Source organism: Engraulis encrasicolus, chromosome 8 (genome assembly GCF_034702125.1).
Source record: "Engraulis encrasicolus isolate BLACKSEA-1 chromosome 8, IST_EnEncr_1.0, whole genome shotgun sequence".
Lineage (NCBI taxonomy): Eukaryota > Metazoa > Chordata > Actinopteri > Clupeiformes > Engraulidae > Engraulis > Engraulis encrasicolus.
In genome coordinates this window covers 28,222,754-28,245,442 of record NC_085864.1, presented here as the reverse complement: position 1 = coordinate 28,245,442, position 22,689 = coordinate 28,222,754, and the positions used below count along the sequence as shown (strand labels likewise).

Genomic DNA, 22,689 nt, shown 5'->3' with positions numbered 1-22,689 from the left:
CCATGGGTCAGACGCACCGCCACATGGCACAGGGTACCCCCGACACAGGGGGAGAGGAGGAGGAGGACAAGGCCGAGGAAAAGATGGGGAGGAGGAGGAGGAGGAGGAGGAGGATGGAGGGATAGGAAGGCCTCAGTCAGCTCTCACGGGACCTATGTGGGGAGGAAGGACGAGAGAGAGAAGAAGAAGAAGTGATGAGCCGGGCAAAAAAAAGAACTGAGAGGGAAGAAAAGTGAGAAAGATCTCTCCTCTCCTTCTGACTTCAGCATGTTTTTGTGTTTGCTACAGTCACCTTCGTTCGTCTGCTGAATTCGAATGATTAGGCTGACTTGACACTCGGGCTAGTGTCTCTGCTGTCTACAAAAAAGGGCGAGATCTAACTTCAAAATGTGTGACACTTTAACAGGAAGTCAGCCTTCTTTCTCATCAGATACATACTTCCTAAAAGCATACTGTACAAACGTCACATACGTACATACGTAAGTATATATTTTCAGCGCAAGGCATCTACCCAAAATGAATACCCAGTGACATTCATTACAGCTCTGTCAGTCAGTTGTCATTTGAATGAAACAAATAGTGCCAAGCCTACAGTAAGCAGACAATGCAAATAACTCAGGAGGCCCAGATGTCTGTCTATTCAATTTGACAGGCAATTTCTCAGGAAGCTGGCAACTCTTTCCAGGATACTGTGTTTGTCTGGCCACAGTTGTCAGGAGAGTTGACAGGAGAGATGAGGAATGGCTGGATAAATACAACTTTACACATAAACATAGTCGGGTATGTTGATAAATGGACAAAAATATGCTCTTAAACTCTTAGCGCAGAGCCTATGTTATAACCCTACTGTGACCAAAATTGTAATGGCTATGTCTTAATATGTGACTTTAGACTCTTTGTAATGTCATAGCAATGTTGTTATGATGTCGTATTTTCAGCAAATAGTGAACAGGCCCACCGGCGATCCCATCTACAGTAAGAGGCTACAATGACCCAAAACATTTTCCTGGTGAACCGTAGCCTGTAAGTAACAGGCTACTGGCACACTGCCCTTTCACGCCTCTCCGCAGGCGGGGTTTAGTCAAAAGATGCTTGCACGCGGTTGGAGCAACCTCATATGAATGACATGACACTTCGACCACTCACGTTGAAGCTTTGTGACGTAGGACGTGTCGTCACGTAAGCGCTGCCAGGTCGGGAACCAAAACAGAACAACATCCTTTAGAAAATCAACTTGAGGTATTTTGGATAACACCGCTGAAATTACTGCTTCCATCCCGACGCATGATAACTCCTCGCACGCCGCCATTACTGTTGTGATTCAGGGAGGGGGCGGGCACAGCCGAACTACCCTGGGGGAGGGAGTTGCGTTCGATAAACGTCATACCCACTGAAATCCCTCCCTACGATCCTGATTCGTCGTGCTGCCCCGTTTATTTCGTAAACGGAGGAGGAGAGCGAATCACAGGTGTACCAGAAGGTTTGTATAGCCCAGCCCCCTGGGCGTCAACACATAGCTTCTGGTTCACCAGGAAACCAAAACATCTCAATGTGCGAAATATCTTGAGGTGGAGATATTTTTTCCTTTGCTCCCACACGCTAATTTACTTAGTTAAAACATAACCAGTACTACCAATGCACAGACAGAAAGACTACACAAGAGGGTTTTATTTTCTGAGGCCAGCCCAGGACCTATGCTGTCTGATAACTCAAATGTATACTGTGTATCTCCTGAGTAACACACGACTACACGCTTCTGTATACTGTATCTCCCGTCCTCCCTTCTCTCTGGTACGAAGGGGAAAGTGTCTGGGGACCGCAGTGACCTCCTTGGAGTCTGTGAGACTACACAGTCCTGCAGTCATGGGGGACCCAGTTCCTCCTCCTCGCCTCGCAAGGACAATGACCTGCACTGTCAGCAATGCATATGGCTGCCTGTGTGAGTGTTGCAGCAGCATAGCAGTGGGCTCCTGTTCAGTGGCGGAACAATTGCACACAGGGCCACAGGGCAAAACACTGATAGGGCCCCCATACGGCCTCCAAAACGTCATAATAGGGCCCCCACTACCAATACGGGAGGGCCTTGGGCCCAGGGGCAAATGCCCTGCTCGCCCTCCCTATAGCTCCGCCTATGCTCCTTTTATAGCCAACCCGGCCAGTGCAGATAATCAGCAAACATACTGTAGGATAGGAGGGCTTTTCCTTACACACTACAGTAAACAGCCACTACACAGCACTCTACTATACAAACATACAGTAGGCTGGAACCAGGATCTTTGCGTGTCAGTTACTGCTTAAATATGCTGCTATCTCTTTTACTATGTTTTGAGATATTCCAGGCTAGTCTTACCTCACCTCATACAAATGCGTTGGGTGATGACAATCGTGCAGCAGTTTACAGATGGGCTAAGGTCTGGCAAGGACAACCCCCTCTCTTTTCCTTACACACTAAACACCCACTACACAGCACTATACCAGAGATTCTTTAAGTATATAGAGATATGCCATTGTAATAGGTTGCTATGGGCACCTAACATGACCAGGTTCCGGTCTGCCTAAAGGGACGTGTCATAATGCTCCTAGCATTGAATAGAACAGTCCTTAGGTCTGCCTAGGTCTGCCTAAAGGAGGATTTCACCCCCCTCCCCCTGGCAATAATAGAACCCGGAAACAATGGGCCTCTCTCTTATCTACTCTCTCTGACTATACTATACAAAAGTAAGGATGGAACCAGGACCTTTGTGTGTTAGTTATAGTCCCATAGATAAGAGGGTTTTATTTATGTGGTTTAGCCCAAAGGGTTCAATGGTTATCTCTGATTCAGAAATTTGTGAGAAAATTCAAAAAATGCGAGTCTTACAAACCCAAAGGTAGTCACAAATTTACACAAAATTTACAAAATTATACTCATCTGAAGTCGGGTATTACTGCTTAAATATGCTGCTCTTTTACTCTATTTTGAGACATTCCAGGCTTGCCTTGCTTTACCTCATACACATTGGGAAATGATAACAGTGCAGCAACTTACAGATGGGCTAAGGTCCGGCTAGGACAACCCCTCTCTGTTGTCAATGCAATGAAGATATTCTACATTATAACCTCATAATGCACACCTTTGCGCCAGTGGAGCGTTTCACTTGGTTGAAAAAATGTTACTAGTCCTACACACACTACAACATGACACAGAGTCTTCAGCAATACATTACAATCTGGCCATTACCAATATGGTAACAATGTGTATGTGTATTTATGTAAGCTACTTGACATCTGAATTTCCCCCCCAGGGATCAATAAAGTTACTCTATTTACTATACTCTTCAACAACCTATAGCAAGGGCCATGTCTTGTAACACAACAAACATATTGCAGACAAAATCTGAATATGGGAGAGGGCTAAAAAGGGTGATGATGTTGCCAAGTGTGTCACGCTGTTTTCCAGTATTCTTTACCGTGCGGTCACACTGCGGGCCTTGAACGCGTGGAAAGATGTGGAAGTAATTGACTATGTATGGGAAAGGAGGCGGCAGATGCGTGAAAAGCAGCAAAGCGTTTCTAGAGGCGAGGGACGAGGGTGTCAAAAGCCAAGGGCCTCAAAAGTTGAGCTTCATCTTAAAATATGTAATGAGCTCGGCGTCAGCAGGCGGCAGCCAATGGAATGTTCACATTTTTCTGAACACAAGCTTCGGTTGGTCGAGATTCCTGGACGAACGCTTCAGGTTGAATCATTTGCCGTGTTCAACGCCCCCTGACCAGTGCTTTCCAGGAAGGAGTCAGCAGCGTTTGTGGGTCTTTCAACGCCGGGCGGTGTGACCACGGCATTATGCCGTTCTGAGAAGCTTAGCTGCTTAACAGCTGTAAAAGGCAGTCAGATGTCTGCACGTACGCACATTCCACAGATATGATGGACCATCACAGGGGAATAATAATTCACAGGTCACCAAGAGAGTTCAGTGTGCTTCTTTTAACAGGAAGAAGGAGAAGGAGAAGGGTCAGAACACAGGGTCAAACGGGGTGTCGTAAAGGCAGATGTACAATCATAACTGTTAACTGGTTAACTTGAAAGCAAACAAAACACAGGATCCTGACACAAGTTAACCCTTTTACGTAGGGCCTCTGTTAAAACCTTACTGTCACCAAAGTGGTAATGAACAAGTCCGTGTCTCAATCCACGCAGTTGTGCACTTCGGGCACTATGTTTCAGTGCATAGGGTGCTCACGCTGAACATTTCTGATGAGTCAGTGCACTGAAAGCGCCCGGATGATCCCCTGACAATGGCGGAAAACGCAGTGATTGAACGATGGACACTGCCGGCACTAAACAGACGCCATGTTGACAGTGAAATGGAGGAAATGCCAGTGTTCAATTCAATAGAAAAGTGTGGCCAACACAGTCTTCTAACTCTGTTAGTAATTTTGTTGAGACACCAACCTTTTTATGCCAAGCCAAGTATTGTATGCCTGATAGTTGCCTTGGGGTGAAGGAAATGTAAATACAAGCACGAGACGCTGTGCAATGTAAACAGTAGCCAACCGATATTTTGGCGAGCTGATGCTATGCTCAGCCGTCGCTTCCAGCGAAGGGCACAGTGCATAGTGCTCAAACTTTTCCACGACACTGTGCACTGAAAACCCCAGTGCACTGTGAGCACTATGCACTAACCGTCAGTGCATTGACACAAGTGTGTGGAATGAGACATACTAGGGGCAAGTCTTAATCAGTTACTCTGCATTGTCATAGCAATGTTGTAATGATGTAGTTGAATGTTTTCAGCAAAGAGGGAATAGGGCCGTCGACGGGCCCATCTGCAGGAAGAAGCTACGTAAAAACATGCCCAATTTGCATTTTGCACTAAAAGTACAGCTGAGTGAGCTGCTGAAAAAAAAATGCACTGTTTGTTCTGTTAACCAAGTTTCAGGCAAACAAATAGGACCTAGTCCCTTATCTAAATAAAAGACTTGCGGCGGTTTCCTGTTGGGCAGGACGTACTGTAGAGAGATGCAGGTAAGCCCCAGGAGGACGGTCTGGCCTGATGAGGCAAGCGTATAGCATCTGCTCTGTGGCATTGCAAAAAAAAAGGGTCAGAGAGCCTGACAACTTTCCGCACAAAAAAGGTGAAGTGCTGAGTGAGAGCAAGACAGAGGGCTAAACAAAAGGGGCTTTGGGGAGGTTTATTATTAATTAGCAATCTGCTGTGGGTGGAACAGACGGTGGGCGGATTACAGGGGGGCGGGGATGGTGGTGTTGGGGGGGATGAGATGAGAGGGGTGAGGTGATATGATCTCCAGGAGACAACATATGTCTGGTACAGTACAGGGAGCGACGGGACGCAAGCACTCAGATCCGGGGACAAGTGAAGGGACACAGATCAGACATGGTTGATGTGCCATGGTAACAAGGCATTTGAGGAGTATGGATTTCCCCCCAGTTCTTCTAGAATTCTACTGAAAAACTCTACAGCTCCCATAGCAGTCTGTGGTAAAACATCTCGCAAAGTCCTTATGACATCATAATGAGAACTCATTTTGGCAAAATTCTAATCACATATTTGTGATGGTACTCCTCAAAGGGTTATAAAGCAGCGATGAATGGCATGTTCACACTGCAGAGTACTTTTGAAGCTCCCATTGTTGTTGTGACACAGCACTCCTTAGATGATGCTTTTTAAATCCAAAGCAATTTACAGATATTATTGGTTACAGTCCCTGGAGCACTTCAAGTGTAGCGAGTGGTAAGGGCAGGATATTCAATGAAACTGCATTATGCCTCACTCGTGCAAGAAGACAGCCCAAATGGCACGCCAAGGGGTCAGTGTTGCGAGCAGTCATGAGGGAGGGTGGGCGACAGCAATGTTACTCCTCCCAACTAACCTGATGGGTCCATAATTGAACCGGCAACCCTTGGGCCCAATCTCAATTCACCCCTTACCCCTACCCCTTACCCCTCCAAACGGAGTCTGCCTGGCCGAAACCCCTCATTTTTGAGGGCTACAAAGTCCTCCCCCTTACCTCTACCCCTCTGCCTTAACGACTATTGGGATACCCCTACCCCTACACAAAACAGAGGGGAGGGGTAAGGGGTAGGGCCAAGGGGTGAATTGAGATTGGGCCTTGGGCTCACAAGTCTATCACAAGTCCCTCATCGCTTTCTCATGGCTGCCCATATATAAAGGGCAACGCAACATTTGCCTGATTATCATCAACTTTCCAATGTTGTACTGAGATGTTTGTTTGACCAAGAAGATAACAAATAGTGTTTCCTTAACGGTCCGGTGAACCTGCCTCCCTCAGTTTGCTACTGGTCGAGGCCAGAAAAGGCTGTGCCGAAGTATAAACCGAACATTTTCTTAGTCCCAATAGAATGTATCCACTTAACCCACGTCACTGCCTTCACCATGCCTCTACACAGGGCCGTTGGAGCAGCTCAAAGTTGATTGCTTCCCGGCAAAGTCGGTGGAGTTCCCGATTTCTCCGGAGCTCAGAAACGATATGTACATGGCTCTTGGCCTGACTAGAAGCAAGGCCGAAGGTGCTGCTTCACTAGGAGGGCGTGGCCTGGCTAACGCAACACACCAGCGCCGTCATGACAGATGAAGGAAATGATGACTCATATGCCCAGACAGTGGAGAAGGTAAGCAGGAGATAATCAAACAGCGGTTTCCCGGCAGTGGGCAAACACACAGACGTAGAGGGAGACGATATTAAGGCTTTTACAGGAAGCAATCACCAACACCGCCTCATTGGCTATTCATGAAAGTGTCACCTGTCCAAACAATGACATGGGAATAAACAATGACAGAGAACCAGGCAGATACAAAATAGCATGGCAACTCATTTCTCCGTCAAACAGGAAAGCTACAGTACATTTTGCTTCTTCTACTTCTACTAAATACACCTCTGGCTAGGCCCTGCCGTGGCCTAACGGTAGGGCACTGGGTTACTACGCTGGCAACTCAGGTTCATCCTTCCCTGTCTCTCTCCCCACTCATTTCCTGTCTCTCCTCCACTGTCCTCTCAAAAATAAAGGTATAAAAAAGCCTAAATACATTTTTTTTCTTTTTTAAAACAATAGAAAATACACCTCTGGTTATACTATCGTACACTACAGTGGAGCATGGTGGAGTGGTCTGTGTCAGAGCTGGACTAGGACTATAAATATGAGCATTTTTACACGGCCCCCTGTAAATTGGTTGGCCAGTCTCTGAGAGAATACAAAACAACCCAGCTGCATGGGACCTTGAGGACTGTCTGCATATCATGGAATGCCCTCCATGCCGGATTACCAGTCAAGGACTGGTCTGCCTGCAGCCTCTTCAACGCCCTCCAGAGTTGCTCCAGTCGGGACGTGGGCATATTTTTTTCTCAGACTTTCCAAAAAAACAAAAAACAAAACATAAATCTCACCCCTGTTGCCACCAGGGGCCACATCTGAGTGTCCTGTTCCCTGTGACAATATGCCACTTGTTTTTAGGTCTAAATCTTGTGATTCTTGTGGATTTTAGGCCTCTTTGATATTTTATTTCTGCTATTGTCTCCTTTATTTCAATTTTACTTTATTTACTTCATCTGTCTTATCTATTTTATTATCGTTTTTCTTTTCTCTTTTACCATTATTATTTATTTATTTTGACCATTGTTGTTAATCTAACTGTTAAGCACATTGAGCTGCACGTCTCGTATGGTTTGTGCCATACAAATACAGTTATTATATTATAGTTATTAGCCTATTATGGTGGTGCAGCGCGGTGCAGCAAGATCAGATCAAGAGAGGTCTGAAGCCTAAAGGTACGCTGCTGTGCCGACCAAAGCTACTGTAAACCCCTTACAGGATTACGGTAAAAATAGGCTCCCTTATTGTCCTGTAGGCTACTACTGTACTGAAGGCAAGTCCATGACAAGCACTAAACACTAAGTATACAGGCAACAAGGGAGCTGGGTAATCAACATAATGTAAACAAGGCACTCGACATGAATAACATTTTTTAGGCGTCAGCTCCCCAGATGTTTAGTAACATGGGAAGTGTTTGAAACCTCGTGCCGTAATGTCTGAGAAGATTCTAATTTCATCTACGTCACAGTTGACATTTTACAACTAACTTAAATGTTGAATAGCTCATGCTGTAGGCCAGGGGTGGGCAGTGGTGTAGTGGGGATTTTTAAAGTCGGGGTAAGTGATTTTTAACGTCATCAAATAATTAGGCAACTTATCATGTCAAACCCCCCAACTGTCCTTAATCTACCATCATTGCTTCTCCGTTTTCATCTGTTTGGTCAATCACCTGCAATACTGCTATGGGATCATTCCTTTTGTATTCAAACATTGGCAGAAGATTTTTTTTAAATCTCACTTCAGGAGAAGTGGGTGGACTGCGTACCCCCACGTACCATGCCCACTACACCCCTGGCGGTGGGGAAACTATGTCTCGAGGGCCATCTGCGGCCCTTGAAGCTGTTTTATCCGGCCCCCGACATAATTTTAATATTATGCAGCTTCACATGAAATATGACATATTTTGTGAAGGAATCTTAAAAAATCAATTTTCAGTATAATTAAGCTACAGGGGACCTAAAGAAGGTGAAGTCTGTTGTAAAGGTGGCTGCCTTCAATATAGGCCTAAAGTGCAGGGGGAAAACCTGGTTTGTGTTCATAGTACGGCCCTCAGAGGACTTTTACGGCCCTTGGAGCAATTTGAAGTGGCCCTTCGAATGAAAAAGGTTCCTCACCCCTGCTGTAGGCTAACAGAGGACCTATGAAAGCACCAAGCTTTGTTTGAGTTTTTGAATAGCAGCAAGCCCAAGGTAGCAACTCTGTCGATAAAGCGAAGGCCATATTGAAGTGGCCCCATCTACGGGCGTCTGTTTGACAGAGTTTCTAGGCCTTGGGTTTTAATTAGTTTGAGTGATGAGGGAGTGTCTTGATGAGAACACCTCCACAAGATGTCCCAGCCCTGATTTGTTGTTGTCATGGTAACGAGTGTCCTTGGATAACGAGGGGGTTCGGAGTCAGTCCTTCCTTCTTGCACTACTGGAAGACATATTATTTGTATGCAGGTCTCACTCACTAAGGCTTTCAGACATGGTAAATCACCTGCCTGTCCATAGCTTGGCTAGTCTAGTACATCTAAGTCAATAAAGAAAACCAGGACTCAACAAGCTAGGATTCCAGTTAGAGGGTGTTTTGATCTGGCGTCAGGGTTTAAAGATGTACTGTGTAGGATGGTGGCTAGAGCAGGTATTGCAACTTAGCTTTTCATTGAAACTATGCAACCAATTGCCAAATTTGATTTTTCATGGATATCTACTACATAAGAAACTAATATTTACTAGTATGAACAAAGTACTGCGAGAGTTGAACCCAAAAATGACTTTTCTGGAAATTCAAAATGGCGGACATGGAGAAGATGCACCTTTTCATGTATGAAGAGTGCAATTTTCTCAGTCATAATGAATACTTCCAGTTTGATGGTTGTGGTAAGTATTCATGAAAGGTAACATTTGTGAAGGGCAGCAAGAATTCTGTAAATAAACACTAAAAATATTATACAGTATACCCTTAAGTCAGGTAGAACTTTTGTCGACCCAAATTACTTTCTAAGTCTGACTTTCAAGCCAGTCGTCCAAAATACACCATTTACACCTATCTGACAAGAGAATAATTTCAGGTCTACGGTACAACCAGAAATCTCATTTACATCTCTCAGACGGAAAAATGGGGAGACTTCGGATTACAACCTAATACCTGGAACGCATCAGCTATGGACCCTTAATAACTAACTCCACAGTCCTACAACATGATGTCAAATTCCAAACGTAGTGTTTGCCCAAGCCGGTGGAGTTATGTTTGTTTTCTAGGCCACATTAGAGGAATTAAAAAGTGGCGTAAGGTTTTCGTCTACAACCGCATTAGGGTTGACTGGTCGGGATCAAACATTGTTAGGTAATGGGGAGGCATCTTTCCATTGTGGAGGATGTCCTCGTTGTGGAGCACGTTAGGGGGCCTCTGGTGCCTCATGCACTAAGACATGCACGGATTTCCCTCTGAATCTTTGCATTTGTGAAAATCTGAAGCGATACACAGTATGCACCAAAACAAAACAGATGTATTATACAGAAACAACAGGGTTATTTGCACATTCTCATGCTACATCTGATTTTATGTGAAATTACTTGTGTGCATGCAACATAACGACTTGATGTTAAGTCAGTTTTAGTACATTTGAATGTCTACATAACAAATTATGTATGCTGCTTTTTTGTGTGTAAGCAAGCGTTTGTACGTGAGGCCCCTGGTGCAGATGCTGTCAACAGCCTTGAGGTAATCTCATTCAACAAAAAAGTCAACCCAACACAGAGAAGCATCAAGATGAATCAGCACATTGACACAGTGATACTTTCTACTATTCATTTTCCAGCTTTTCAATCTGTTTGCCATAATGCAAAACAGGAGAAGAAATTAATGAGCGAGTTAATAACTTCTCCCACAGTGGTGATGAAGCATGAAATGTAATTAGAGATGATGAAGATGTGGATTTTTTTGCAAAACATTTCCCCAGTAACGTCAAAGCATTGCTAAGTCAAGGCGCTTCAGCCGAACAAGGTCCTCTGCTGCTCAGGCTGCAGAAAGTGATTTCATGCGGTTTAATGTGTGCACTGCCATTAGACCAATAAACCCATAAACCACTCCGGAGTAAAAGCACCAGAGAAACAGCAAGAGATGAGAGAGAGGAAAGACAAGGAACATCTGCCACTTTATCTGCTCATCATTTTACAAAAAAAACAGACACAGGTCCATACCAGTTCAGGCAGGTCTAAACCATCCTAAGACCTACTGTCAACTCACAACCGTATCTCACTCATTTCGTAAAATCTTCACGAAAATAATATATTAATTTTCGTGGTGCATTCACGTTATTGCCCGCCTTTCGTAAAGTCTTCACGAAAATAATAGATTACTTTTCACACTGCCTATTCACGTGAATTGCCCGACTGTTGCCTAGCGACCCACTAGTTTGATGCACTTTCGGTAGCCATCAAACATTTCAAACAAGCAATTTAGGGTTAGGTTTAGGGTTAAGGTTAGGGTTAAGGTTAGGGTTAGGGTTAGGTTTAGGGTTAAGTAGGGTTAAGGTTAGGGTTAGGTTTAGGTTTAGGGGACATAAGGCGTAAGTACCGAAAGGGCGTCGAATTAGTGAGTCCCGAGTGTATCAGCAGTGTTCTGTCAGCACCCCCTCCCCACCCCTGCAGACGTTTGGATAACCATAGCAGCAGTGGGGCAATTCAAGTGAATAGGCAGCGTGAAAATTAATCTATTATTTTCGTGAAAACTTTACGAAAGGCGGGCAATAACGTGAATGCACCACGAAAATTAATATATTCTTTTCGTGAAGACTGTACGAAAGGCGTGAGATAGGGCTCCAACTCAATAGAACTGACCAGAACAGGTCAATGGGCAGAAGTAGCACATACGGCACGGCAGCACTCTTCAAAACATTTCTTGTATCTTACAGACAGTTGATTAGTTAAGACAATGCCCCCGTTCTAAATTTGCTGTTACCAGAATGGCATTGTGTAATGTCGTGGTAGTAGTAGTACTATACCATGGTAGTGAAGTGTTTTCTATAACAATTACAGTCTTCCACTGGCAGAACAAAGTGCAGTGTTCTTGTTTTCTTTTGTTTGTTTCTTTTTCCCAGCAAAACAAAAAAATAAACAAACAACTGTATGAGGACAACAGATCACTGTGGCTGACTAGGCTACGCTGTGTGCGCACTCTTGTTCATTCTCTCCCTCTGCCTGCGTCACCCCATATAGCCCCCAGAATAATAATAAGACATATTACAACAGCAGAGTAGGGGACAGGGGAGCGGAGAATGGCACGCAGTTGCCTAGTCAGTCCATTCATTCTACCTGACATCAGCTTCAGTCTCCTCTAACAGTCCATTGTGACCAAGAAAAACAGCCAGAGGATGGTGTGCCCTGGGATAATAAGACGCATAACCACAACGCACAGTGAATTCAATGGGGATAGGAGAACGGAGGGTCTTTCAGAGAGAATGACATAATCCATTCACACTACCTGACATCAACTTCAGCCTCCTCTACAGTGCATTGTGATGAAGGAGAACAGCTAGAGGATGGTGCCTGCGAGTGAGAGTGGAGGTGAGGACAGGACAAGGGGGCTGATCTGGACTGGGAGACCAGACCATTACATTGGCATGGCATGGCTCTCTCTAGCCACAGCAATAGTGCATTAAACCAGCATCGTGTATCTTTCTACTGTCTCCCTTTTCTTCCTCTCTTTCTTCATCTCTCTATTAAACAGCGGGCATGGGCTACTTGAGCATCTCATTTATCACTGCGCAGCTCTCTTCATCACTTAAGCAAAGGGAAGACAATCTGCAGAATAAATCAGTTCATACAGACGTGGGAGGGATGTTTCTTCTTAATGACACTTCAAAGAGGCACATTAATCAAATGCAAATTATAGGCTATTCGCATAGGCTACTGCCTTACACTCTCCTTCTTAATTTTCCTCTTAAAAGCATGCTGCATTTTACACAAACGCTTAGCCTAACTCTTAAGATCACAACCAAGACTAACCTATAGATCCGTTATAAGCATTTCAATGTTGAACGAAAACAGCTGTGCCGTTATGATAAATCGTGCAAGTCTGACAAGTGCGCCTGGCTACGGGACTCTCGCCGCAGTAAACACACAGCACATGACAGCGACAAGCAAAAAATACATTCACCGTCAGTTGTGAATACAATTATTTATAGGCCTACAATTCAACAACATGTTATTGTTTTTAGCTACACACAGTCATCACTCACCACGTAAATGTCTGAGCCAGTCGTTTTGTTATATCGGACAGCATCACGGAGCCATAGCGCAACCGACATCAAAACGCATTTATGCTGCTAGCTATTGGCACAATACTTCTGGTGTGTGTGCGTGTCGTAAAATTGTCCACCATACGAAAATACAGTTGATTAAACATTTACAGCGAATCTTACCCGACGTTCTCTGGATTTTAAAGCAGACACGTTCGATGCTGGTTCTTTCTTCACCGCCCTCTCGCCCCTGTCTGCACTATGGCAAGTGAACGCCTTCCTCGCCAAGCAAAGTCGAGCGCTGTGGGCAACATTACGCAGGGTAGGTGAGACGGCGAAACAGGCTCGATCCGTAAGCTTCCCTCTGTTCACTCTCACTTGTTGCAGACAGCACAGGCACACACGCATAAACACCTCACTCTCTTGTTACAACCTGACATCTGATACCTTACTCCTTCGAGCATTTTGGCAATGTCTAGAAACTTAACAAAATCGTCTTTGTTTCCCAACCTTTTAGCAAGTGCCACTAGCCTACTTTCAGAGAAAGTGCTCCGTGCTCGCGCTACACAGCTAGAATTGAAGCATGTGATGGTTTGTTTGTGCGGGTACAGGATAAGGAATTGTGCTGTAAGGTGATTAAAAATCGGTCTGATAAGTTCAGAGTCTGGGCTTTGTCACCTTGCACAGACCTAGTGAGTTTGAATTCTTGCAGGCCTACTTGGACAAAGTCCGTCACCTTTAGATAATTACTATTTCTATTTCCATGAGCGTGTTGAAAAAAGATGGGATGATCAGCGTGTTGTAGAGTTTGGCAAAATGCCTTCTGTATGCTTGATGCGTAGCCTACATCGTGAACAGTCTTGCCCCTTTTATTGCTACAGTACAACCATACAACTGCATAGGCCTACACTACATGCGCTCTCGTCAAGCAAATAACAGCAGTCAACAATCAACAACTATAGTAACATCCTGTCCAGACTAGGACTGTAACAAAAATAAAGCAATAGGCTATCAATAATCACCGACTAAATAATCATCATCAATAACTTTTTAACCAGGTCAATAACTTTTCAGGACACAATACATTCCATTTGCTTCTTTGTTTACCTCATCTATCTCTCTCTCTCTCTCTCTCTCTCTCTCTCTCTCTCTCTCTCTCTCTCTCCCAAAGATACTGAATGTAGAACGCCTTCCATCTCTCTCCTGACTTCTGCCATTTCCTTGTAAGGACGTTTGAATGAACATGCCAAGTAGGCTGCTTGCCAGGGGTGAATCTAGCCATTTGGGGCCCTTGGCGAAATATAAACATGGGGGTGGGGGCCCCTCAAAAGTCATTCTTTTATCTGTTAAGACACAGCGTTATAAATTTGTTGTTATCAGCATGGCAATTGACCAAGTCGTAGTGCATTACCAATGGCCTTGTGTTATGTCACAATAGTGTAGTACTATGGTAGTTAACTTTTCAATGACTATTACAGAGTTCCACTAGTGGAACGGTGAGCATTATGGGGCTACACATGTCACCAATTGGTATGGAAGGAGGAAGGGTGCTATTTTAATGTTCTGTCTCGTATATCTTTGATTACTTTACATAAGTGACAGATTAAGCTCAGGATTCAGGCCTACTTTTGGTGTGTTTATTGCGGCAGCTGTGACAGTTGGGGGCCCCTATGGAGGACAGATTTGGTCGGGGCCCTCTGTGCCTAGGTTTGCCTAAATGTAAAGTTTGCCTCTGTTGCTTGCCTGTTGCATGGTACATACCACCACATCACACAACACCTAACAGGTCTTTCTTTTGCATTTTGTTCTGTTGGTTTTGTTATTGACTTTGTTTCAAACTATAAACATGATCATTTATCACAATAATTTCTTGGTCAATTAATCGTCCAGCAAGATCTCTTATTGTTAGAGGCCTAGTTCAGAGCTTCTGTTCTTTACACAGTCTGTGAACTCTTTTGTTACAGAGCACGTTAAACATACAGTGTAAATCGTGCTGTATAGGAGCACTTACAATGATGGGGCCATAAGATAAGACCTACAGGCATGTAAAGACGTGATTAACATGTCAAGAAAGGCAATTTTGGATTTGACCTGATAACCAGTGTTTGAGTCAAGAGCAGTATAGAAGTAACCAGGCCGTGCCCTCCTAGTGACGCAACACCTTCAGCGTTGCTTCTAGTCAGGCCAAGAGCAATACAATACGAAAAATCGGGAACTACTCCCACTTTGTCGGGAAGCATAAAACCATTAGCAAACCAAGTGAGGCAGGTTGACCATGTCGTTTGGGAAACGTTGATTGCTATGTTCTTGGTCAGACCAAGTCTCGGAGAGATATGAAAGTCAATGATAATCAGGCTAGTATAGTGTTTTGTATGGTTAATATCTCTGAATGATTAAGACAATTAATACGGTTGTTACTTAGAAGAATCAGCAAACTGAAAGACTGTTATACTAGGGCTGTTAACGATATTGTATCGAACCGAGAACTCATGATACACAGAATCATGATACTGTGTCACAATACAAGGAGGCAATATTGTGATACGCCCTTTTAACGTTTTGATACCCATCAGCCCAGAAAACAACCACATAATAGTGCTTCCAAGCATCATCATTATTATATAGAAACTTTTCTAAATTATTAGTAGCCTCTTGTAACCTATTCTACTTATAAACTATCATAGGTTTTGTTCATAAAGTTTATAATGTTGGCAAATGTGAAATCATAGGGTGTATAGAACCGTAGGCCATGGATCGTGATACAAACCGAATCGTGAGTTGAGTGTATCGTTACAGCCCTATCTTATACTGTGGTCGGTGATATCAATGACATGATGCCACATTTCTTTAGTACAGTAGACTATTACATTACACATGACTGGTCATATATCATTTCAGGTCTTCTGACGCCCCCCTGAAGCATTTGAAACACTACAGCAAATATAAATAAACCCCTGTGTGGGAAAGTGTATGTGAATATAAAAGGGAAAATGGTCTGGGGTTGAACCACACACACTAGAACCAGCTGCAGGGTCTTGAAGGCCTTACTTGACTCATTGGAATTGATCGCAAGAGTCTTTGTCCTCCCACTCCCTTTCCTTATGTCATATGTCACAGAGTAAGGGATACAGGCTTACGCAACAAACACTATTGCAAGCAAAGTCCACTCCACTCACTCAATAATCTTTTCTATCACTTCTTGGTGAATGTACACACATGCACGCTCACACCCACACCCACACCAAACCCACACCCTAATTACATTGCCATTAGCCTATATATTCACCAAACTCAGTGCTCAATGCTTCTGGATAAGAGGATATGGAGACAGAAAAAAGGTCATTATTTAAAAATATATATATATAGGCCTAGCCTATCCTAATATGATCTATATACTTACCCTGTCTGCATTCACTAAATAGCCATAATGTTAAAATATATTGATATCCTAATACTGTAATACATTTTGGCTTGTGTACCCCACTCACTGTTTTCCCCCTATACACAGAGTTTACTCCATCCTAGCTGCTGTAGTGGGGTCATTTCAAAACTACAGTAGCCCGTGAAATCTGCACCGGAAATATACTAAATGTAGGCTGTATTTCTACATAGGCTTACAGTGTATGCACAACAAAAGGGATACAACTATATTACACCCAGTTGATGAAAATAAACAAAACGGACGGACACGGACTAGTATAGGCGTGAATTTCTACAATGGCTGGTGTAATTTCCTTACCTCAGAAACTGTGTAACAGATAAACTTCTTGGGTTGGTAAGTCGGGCCGTGAAAAGATCCCAGATGCGCCGTTGGTTTCAGACAGACGGGATCTCCCGGTAACAGGGGAACCAAGATGGTCAAGTTGTGTCGATAATATTGGCTCCGCTTTCTGTGCGCTTGAGACCCAGGTGCTACCACACGGAGCTGAAACGGAGGAAGGTAGGGTATCCCGTGACAGGTTTACCGCAGTCTATGCCACTTGGGGCGCGCGCAGTACAAGGCGAGCGACAGTTGATTGCATCTTGCGCAGTAATTTGGATGCGCGGGAGGCAGGGAAAAGGAGGGGATCGATCTTGGGGCTGCGTTACGTAATCAAAGATTGTCCAACAAGCAAGCTGTATCAGCGCCGGACTCGGAGTGGTTGAAAACGTATTGAAGAACGTCACAGAGAAGATAGGCTACATTTAAAGACAAAAGGGAAAGCTATTTTCACATGTCGCTATTGTGGGCATGTTATGCTAAAGTCAAATACAACATTTGGAACGTAGCCTAGTAGTCTTTCACACAGCAACATCAGGGCACACACTTTTTGTATCGCTTTGTCCTATCAACCGTGCATCACCCCGGGGTAATCAGACCTTACGGCATTGGCTTGGCAGTTTGCTGTTGAGAAAGATTTATTGACCACAGTAAGATTACAACCCGCCCGGCGTCCTTCCCTCAGTTGTCATTACGCCAGCGTGGCAGAGGTGTAAGTGTAGCGTTGAATGAAATGGCCTTTCGAAAATGTCATGACCTGTGTTACACTGATTACGGCCAACCTCTGACAAGCTGTGAGTCTTTCATCATCAGGGATAGCCCCAAGTTCAACTCAGTTAGGAACCTTATGTAGGCATAGGAACATTACCCTACTATTACTTACAATAGACCTAACCTGTCTGTGTGCCATTAAGGACGTTTGACATTTTTCTGCAGCAAAGTTTACAGGAACAGACTAAGTAGGCCTAAGCTACAAGTAGTCTAGTGCAAGTAGCAGGATAATTACACCACAGATATATTTATAGGCTAGACATACTATACAAGCTAGGGCTTTTATAGGAATCTCACAGGATTTTTTTTCTGTTATGTTAGTGAAAATTAATCATTAGGAGTTAAACTTCCAAAGCTGCTTAAAGCAGAGCAGCTGGAAGACAAAACAGGCAGATGCTGTTTTGACCATTGCAACATCCAGAGATGCAGAACATCTGGCGCTGTAGGCCGCACTCTGGAAGAGGCAGGGGAGGAATTAACCTTATTCTGCTTTATATCTGTACCATTGTCCAGAATCTATATGGTTGATAAATGTATTTAAATGTATTATAATGTGAAATTAAGGGTCCTATATAAAAACAAACCTGTTTTGTCGTTTAAGGGCCCAATGTAAAAAAAATAATGACCAATATTTCTTGTCTTGAGGAATATGGGGAGTGGGGTGGCACAGGCGTAGCAGCAAATTGTGGACCCTATGTACAATCAGCTCCAATTTAAAGGGGCCCCTCATTATAAGCAGTGCAGAACTGACTCACTGGTGAGCCCCGCACCCTTTTACATTTCTGAAAATAGGAGCCCATGAGGGTGCAGGGCCCACTGGGGAATATCCGCTATACCTGATGGCCAGTCCTGCCCTGTCTGTTTTCAGCTGGGGAACTTTGCTGCACTACTCTGCAGCAGTCTCCGCTATGTTATGTTACGTAAGCAGAGCTTGGCTTTGCCGAGGGGGGTGATATTGTAATGAAGAAAAAATGGCTCCAGGGCGGAATCTCTAGCAAAATTCGTCATTGGGAGACCCAATAAAGAAGGCTTGGGGGGGGGGGGGGGTTGAGAGAGAGAGAGAGAGAGGGGGGGGGGGGGTAGAGAGAGATCCTAAACTCTCCAGGCTAGAGAGAGAGAGAGAGAAAGAGCGAGAGAAAGACAGCGAAAGAGAGAGAGATCCTATACTCTGCAGGCTAGAGCAGGTCCACTTCACCATCAGGGGAATCCCTCAAGTCCATAGCACAGCAAAGCAACATTGAACCCTGCTCTGCTGTGGCAGAACCTGCAGTAACACCTGGGTATCCCATGGCAACGGTGACATCATTGGGATTCTGACCTTCGAGATGCTGCTAACATGAAAGAAGGCAATACAAGGGGCTGCTGCAGTACAGTAGCAAGACCAAGCATACAGTACACACCAGCAGCAGAGCTCTGTTTGACACCCTATCCCACACCTTTCATTCAATCTTCATAACCATTGCTGCTTTTCAAAGTTTTTATTTTGGTCTTTTTCGATTTTATTTAATAGGACAGTGTGAGAGGTGGACAGGAAGCGAATTTGGAGAGAGAGACAGGGAGGGGTCGGCAAAGGACCCGGCCCGGGAATCGAACCCAGGTCAGCCGCATGGCAGGCGAGTGCCCTACCATTTGGCCACGGCAGGGCCTGACCTTGCTGCTTTTTATCTAGTTTTCAGTCCTGTGGTGTGTTTCTCAAAACCATAGCTGTTAGCCACTTGGGTGCCAATGGGAAATTGCATTGCAAACAACAAAGTAGCCAACATAGGTAGCGACCATGGTTTCGAGAAATAGACCCTTGTGCAGTTCTGTATTGCAGTAGCAGGACCAAGCAGGCCAGTTCTGTTTACAATACCTATCCCAAAAAAATCCATTCAGGCCTTGTCTGAAGACGTTGTTACTGTTCCCTAGTTTTATGTCCTGTTCCGTTCAGTGTCTTCAGAGTGGGGAAGTAAGTACATTCCCCTGAGGTTTTCTCTTCTGTTCTTTCGCCTTAAAATGAGGATATGCGGAGAAGGTTACTTGGCAACTTACAGTATATCACAAAAGTGAATACACCCCTCACAGTTTTGCAGATTTTTGAGTATATCTTTTCATAGGAAAGCATTACAGAAATTTCACTTTGACACAATGATTAGTGACCTTTTAACAACATATTTAACCGCTTAAATTTCTTGTTCACTCAGAAATAAACAAAATACAGCAATTAATGTTTGGACATGTACTCACAAAAGTGAGTACACCCCAGATTAAAATCCGGTAGAGAAGGGGCTATATTGGCTCGAATCGTCTCGAAATGAAACGGGATGACAAGGGAGGTCATCAGTGTGCGTTTCAACCTTTCTTTGCATTGAACTTTTAAATTTTGAGTCTGCATCTGGCTTAAATAGATTGGTGTGAGATTTGAATGCAATCCTATGGAGAATATCATGATCTGCTTCAGTACTCACAATGCATGTTTCTTTTAGGTGTATTTCAGATTGCCAATGTTGACAGCATTCATGCATCCCCAAACCATGTCAGTCCCACTACCATGCTTGGCTATTGAGAGGATACACCTTTTTTGTAAAACTCACTTGTTTACCACCACACATGCTTGACACCATCTGAAGCAAATTTGTTTATCTTGGTCTCAAGAGAGATGAACAGACCAAGGGTATGGATCACTGGAACCATGTTGTGTGATCTGAAGAGACCAAGATAAACAAATTTGCTTTCGATGGTGTCAAGCATGTGTGGTGGTAAACAAGTGAGTTTTACAAAAAAGGTGTATCCTCTCAATAATAACCAAGCATGGTAGTGGGACTGACATTGTTTGGGGATGCATGAATGCTGTCAACATTGGCAATCTGAAATACACCTAAAAGAAACATGCATGTCAACATGCACTGTGACTAGCATAGCGGAGCAACCCAGTGCCCCACCGTTAGAGCAGGGGTGGGGAACCTTTTTCATTCGAAGGGCCACTACAAATTCATCTGAGGGCCATAGAAGACCTCCGAGGACCGTACTATGAACACAAACCAGGATTTCCCCTAGCACTTTAGGCCTATATTGAAAGCAGCCACCTTTAAAACAGACTCCACCTTCTCTAGGTCCCCTGGATATAACGTAATCGTATTGCAAATGTATTTTCTAAGATTCCTTTACCAAATATGTCATATTTCATGTGAAAATGCTAACATTAAAATTATATTGGGGCCGGATAAAACGGCCTCAAGGGCCGCAAACGGCCCTCGTGACATAAGTTCCCCACCCCTGCATTAGTGCCACAGTAGGGCCGTGGCTGAGCTTTCCGATCCATCCACCCACCCACTCACCCATCCCAGCTGTTTGTGGGTGCAGGGCCGCTGACAGCTTAGGTTGGGCCCAGGACAAAGTCATTTGAAAGGGCCCCCCCATCCAATACATGCAATGTGATGAGAACCCAATTCTGGGGCCACCCTTCTCCCAGGACGACAGACCTGTTTGGGGTCCATTGGAGCTGATTGGACATGGGGCCTACAATTTGCTGCTGTATCCGCCCCTGCCGCCACCTCCCACCCCCCTTGCTTCACCTACCAATTGCTCAACAGGAATACTGTAGTGGTGTGTCCTTGTCAATGTGTCACACGTTGGACAACAACATCTACCACACACTACAGAAAAAACCTCCCCAATGCATAGTCAGCAGCATACCCAGAGGGAGGGAATTTATCGTGTGGAGAGGACAAGTAGCAGACAGAAAAGAAATTGCACAAGGACTGGAGATACAGCACTGGCGGATTTGGAGAGACTGTGTGTGTGCGTGCGTGCGTGTGTGCGTGCATGCGTGCGTGCGTGCGTGCGTGCGTAGGTGGGTGGGGTGGGGGTGAGGGATTAAGAAATTTGGAGGTGTGTGTGTTTGTGTGTATTGGGGTGGGGTGGGGGGGGTTAAGGGATTAAGACATTTTGGGGAAAACAGAAAGAAGCCTTGATGCAGTGAAAAGATAAGAGGTGAGGGCAAACAAACAGGGAGAGCATGCAAAAACTATGCAGTAATCCAAATAAGAGCAACGCCGGCAAGACACACAGCAAACACAGCAAGAATGCTAGATGAAGAAAAGAAAAGAAGAAAAGAAAAGAAAAGAAAAGAAAAGAAAAAGGGAAAAAAGCAAGAAAAGAACGAAAAAAGCAAAGGAGAAGAGTACATAAGGAAGAAGAGATAAGTGACTAACATGGGAATGTTCAATATGTTTAAAATGTACAGTATCCTCCAATCAAACCCTGGAATGAAGTAGAAAGCAATGGCACCGAAACTGAAAGGCAAACTACAGACAAATGAAACATTCCAGCGATTACAGATTACAGGAAACAAAGCTGAAAGGACCCTAGCAAACATCTTGAATAGGATGCAGCATGCATGTACAGCAGTGTATACAGTTTAATATTTGAATTATTCTGAGTAATTAATTCAGCAATTCACAGAGGGTTTTCAGATCACTAAACACACACACACACACACACACACACACACACACACACACACACACACACACACACACACACACACACACACACACACACACACACACACACACACACACACGCGCGCGCGCGCGCGCGCACACACACACACACACAAGCAGGGGACATCCTAGGGAGGAAGAAATCTCAGCTCATGCATTGCTTTTCTATTGCGTGATACTGGGACCGTGAGAAAAATGACTTGTGAACACAAATGAACAGCCACAATGAAAAAAGGCAAGGGTAGTGCCTTTGGGGAGGCAGGAGGTGCATATGGTTGGCAGTTTGCCATGAAGTCCAACTGTGAATCTGCAACATTGACTGCGTGCGGTGCCTTTTTCCAGAGTTTCCACAGTGCATGCCATACTGTACCCTGATATAACAATGTGTCAGCAAATCTGGTGAGTTGCATAAGCAGTGATAACACTGGCAGAGCCTTCTTCTCTTCCACTTATTGTGTTCCTCAGATCTCCCTTCCCATCTCCTCCACCACCACCACCACCTCCTCCGTTACTCCACCCCCCCTTCCTGTCAGAATCACCCACCCAGCCGACATCTATCCCGCTCAGCCTCAAGGATGAGGGAAAAGCTTAGGAGCCTAAGAACCTCAATAATCCGCTTAATTAAAGAAAAAAAGAAAAAAAAAACTAATTTCACTCACGGCAGAAAAACAAGCTCAGGCAGAGTTGGTTGAACATCCAACATTATTAGCCTGTCACAGAGACCGGTGCTCAAGGTCATCTGGAGAGAGATGGAGGGGATTTTTTTTTCCTCCCAAAAAATTGAACATTGGGGCACCATGACTTAGTGGGCTAAGGGGGCGCACCATGTACCCAGGGACCAGGG

At 44.5% G+C, this 22,689-nt stretch overlaps 1 protein-coding gene across 4 annotated transcripts in view; it reads right to left on the bottom strand.

The window, feature by feature from the left end:
* The window catches only part of gdpd4a (glycerophosphodiester phosphodiesterase domain containing 4a), a 42,327-nt gene extending 25,498 nt beyond the window's left edge, over positions 1-16,829 (bottom strand). For 3 of the 4 annotated variants that reach the window (XM_063205355.1, XM_063205358.1, XM_063205359.1), the window contains exons 1-2: positions 16,570-16,829; positions 1-152 (exon numbers count right to left, since the gene is read on the bottom strand). The exon at positions 1-152 is cut by the window's left edge and continues 47 nt beyond it. In XM_063205355.1, the coding sequence (XP_063061425.1) occupies positions 1-4 (4 nt within the window). In that variant the 5' untranslated portion in view covers positions 5-152; positions 16,570-16,829. Of the gene's footprint in view, positions 153-13,013; positions 13,214-16,569 lie in introns of those variants that run through there. The other variant, XM_063205356.1, reaches the window with a different exon arrangement.
* Positions 16,830-22,689: the final 5,860 nt, after the last annotated feature.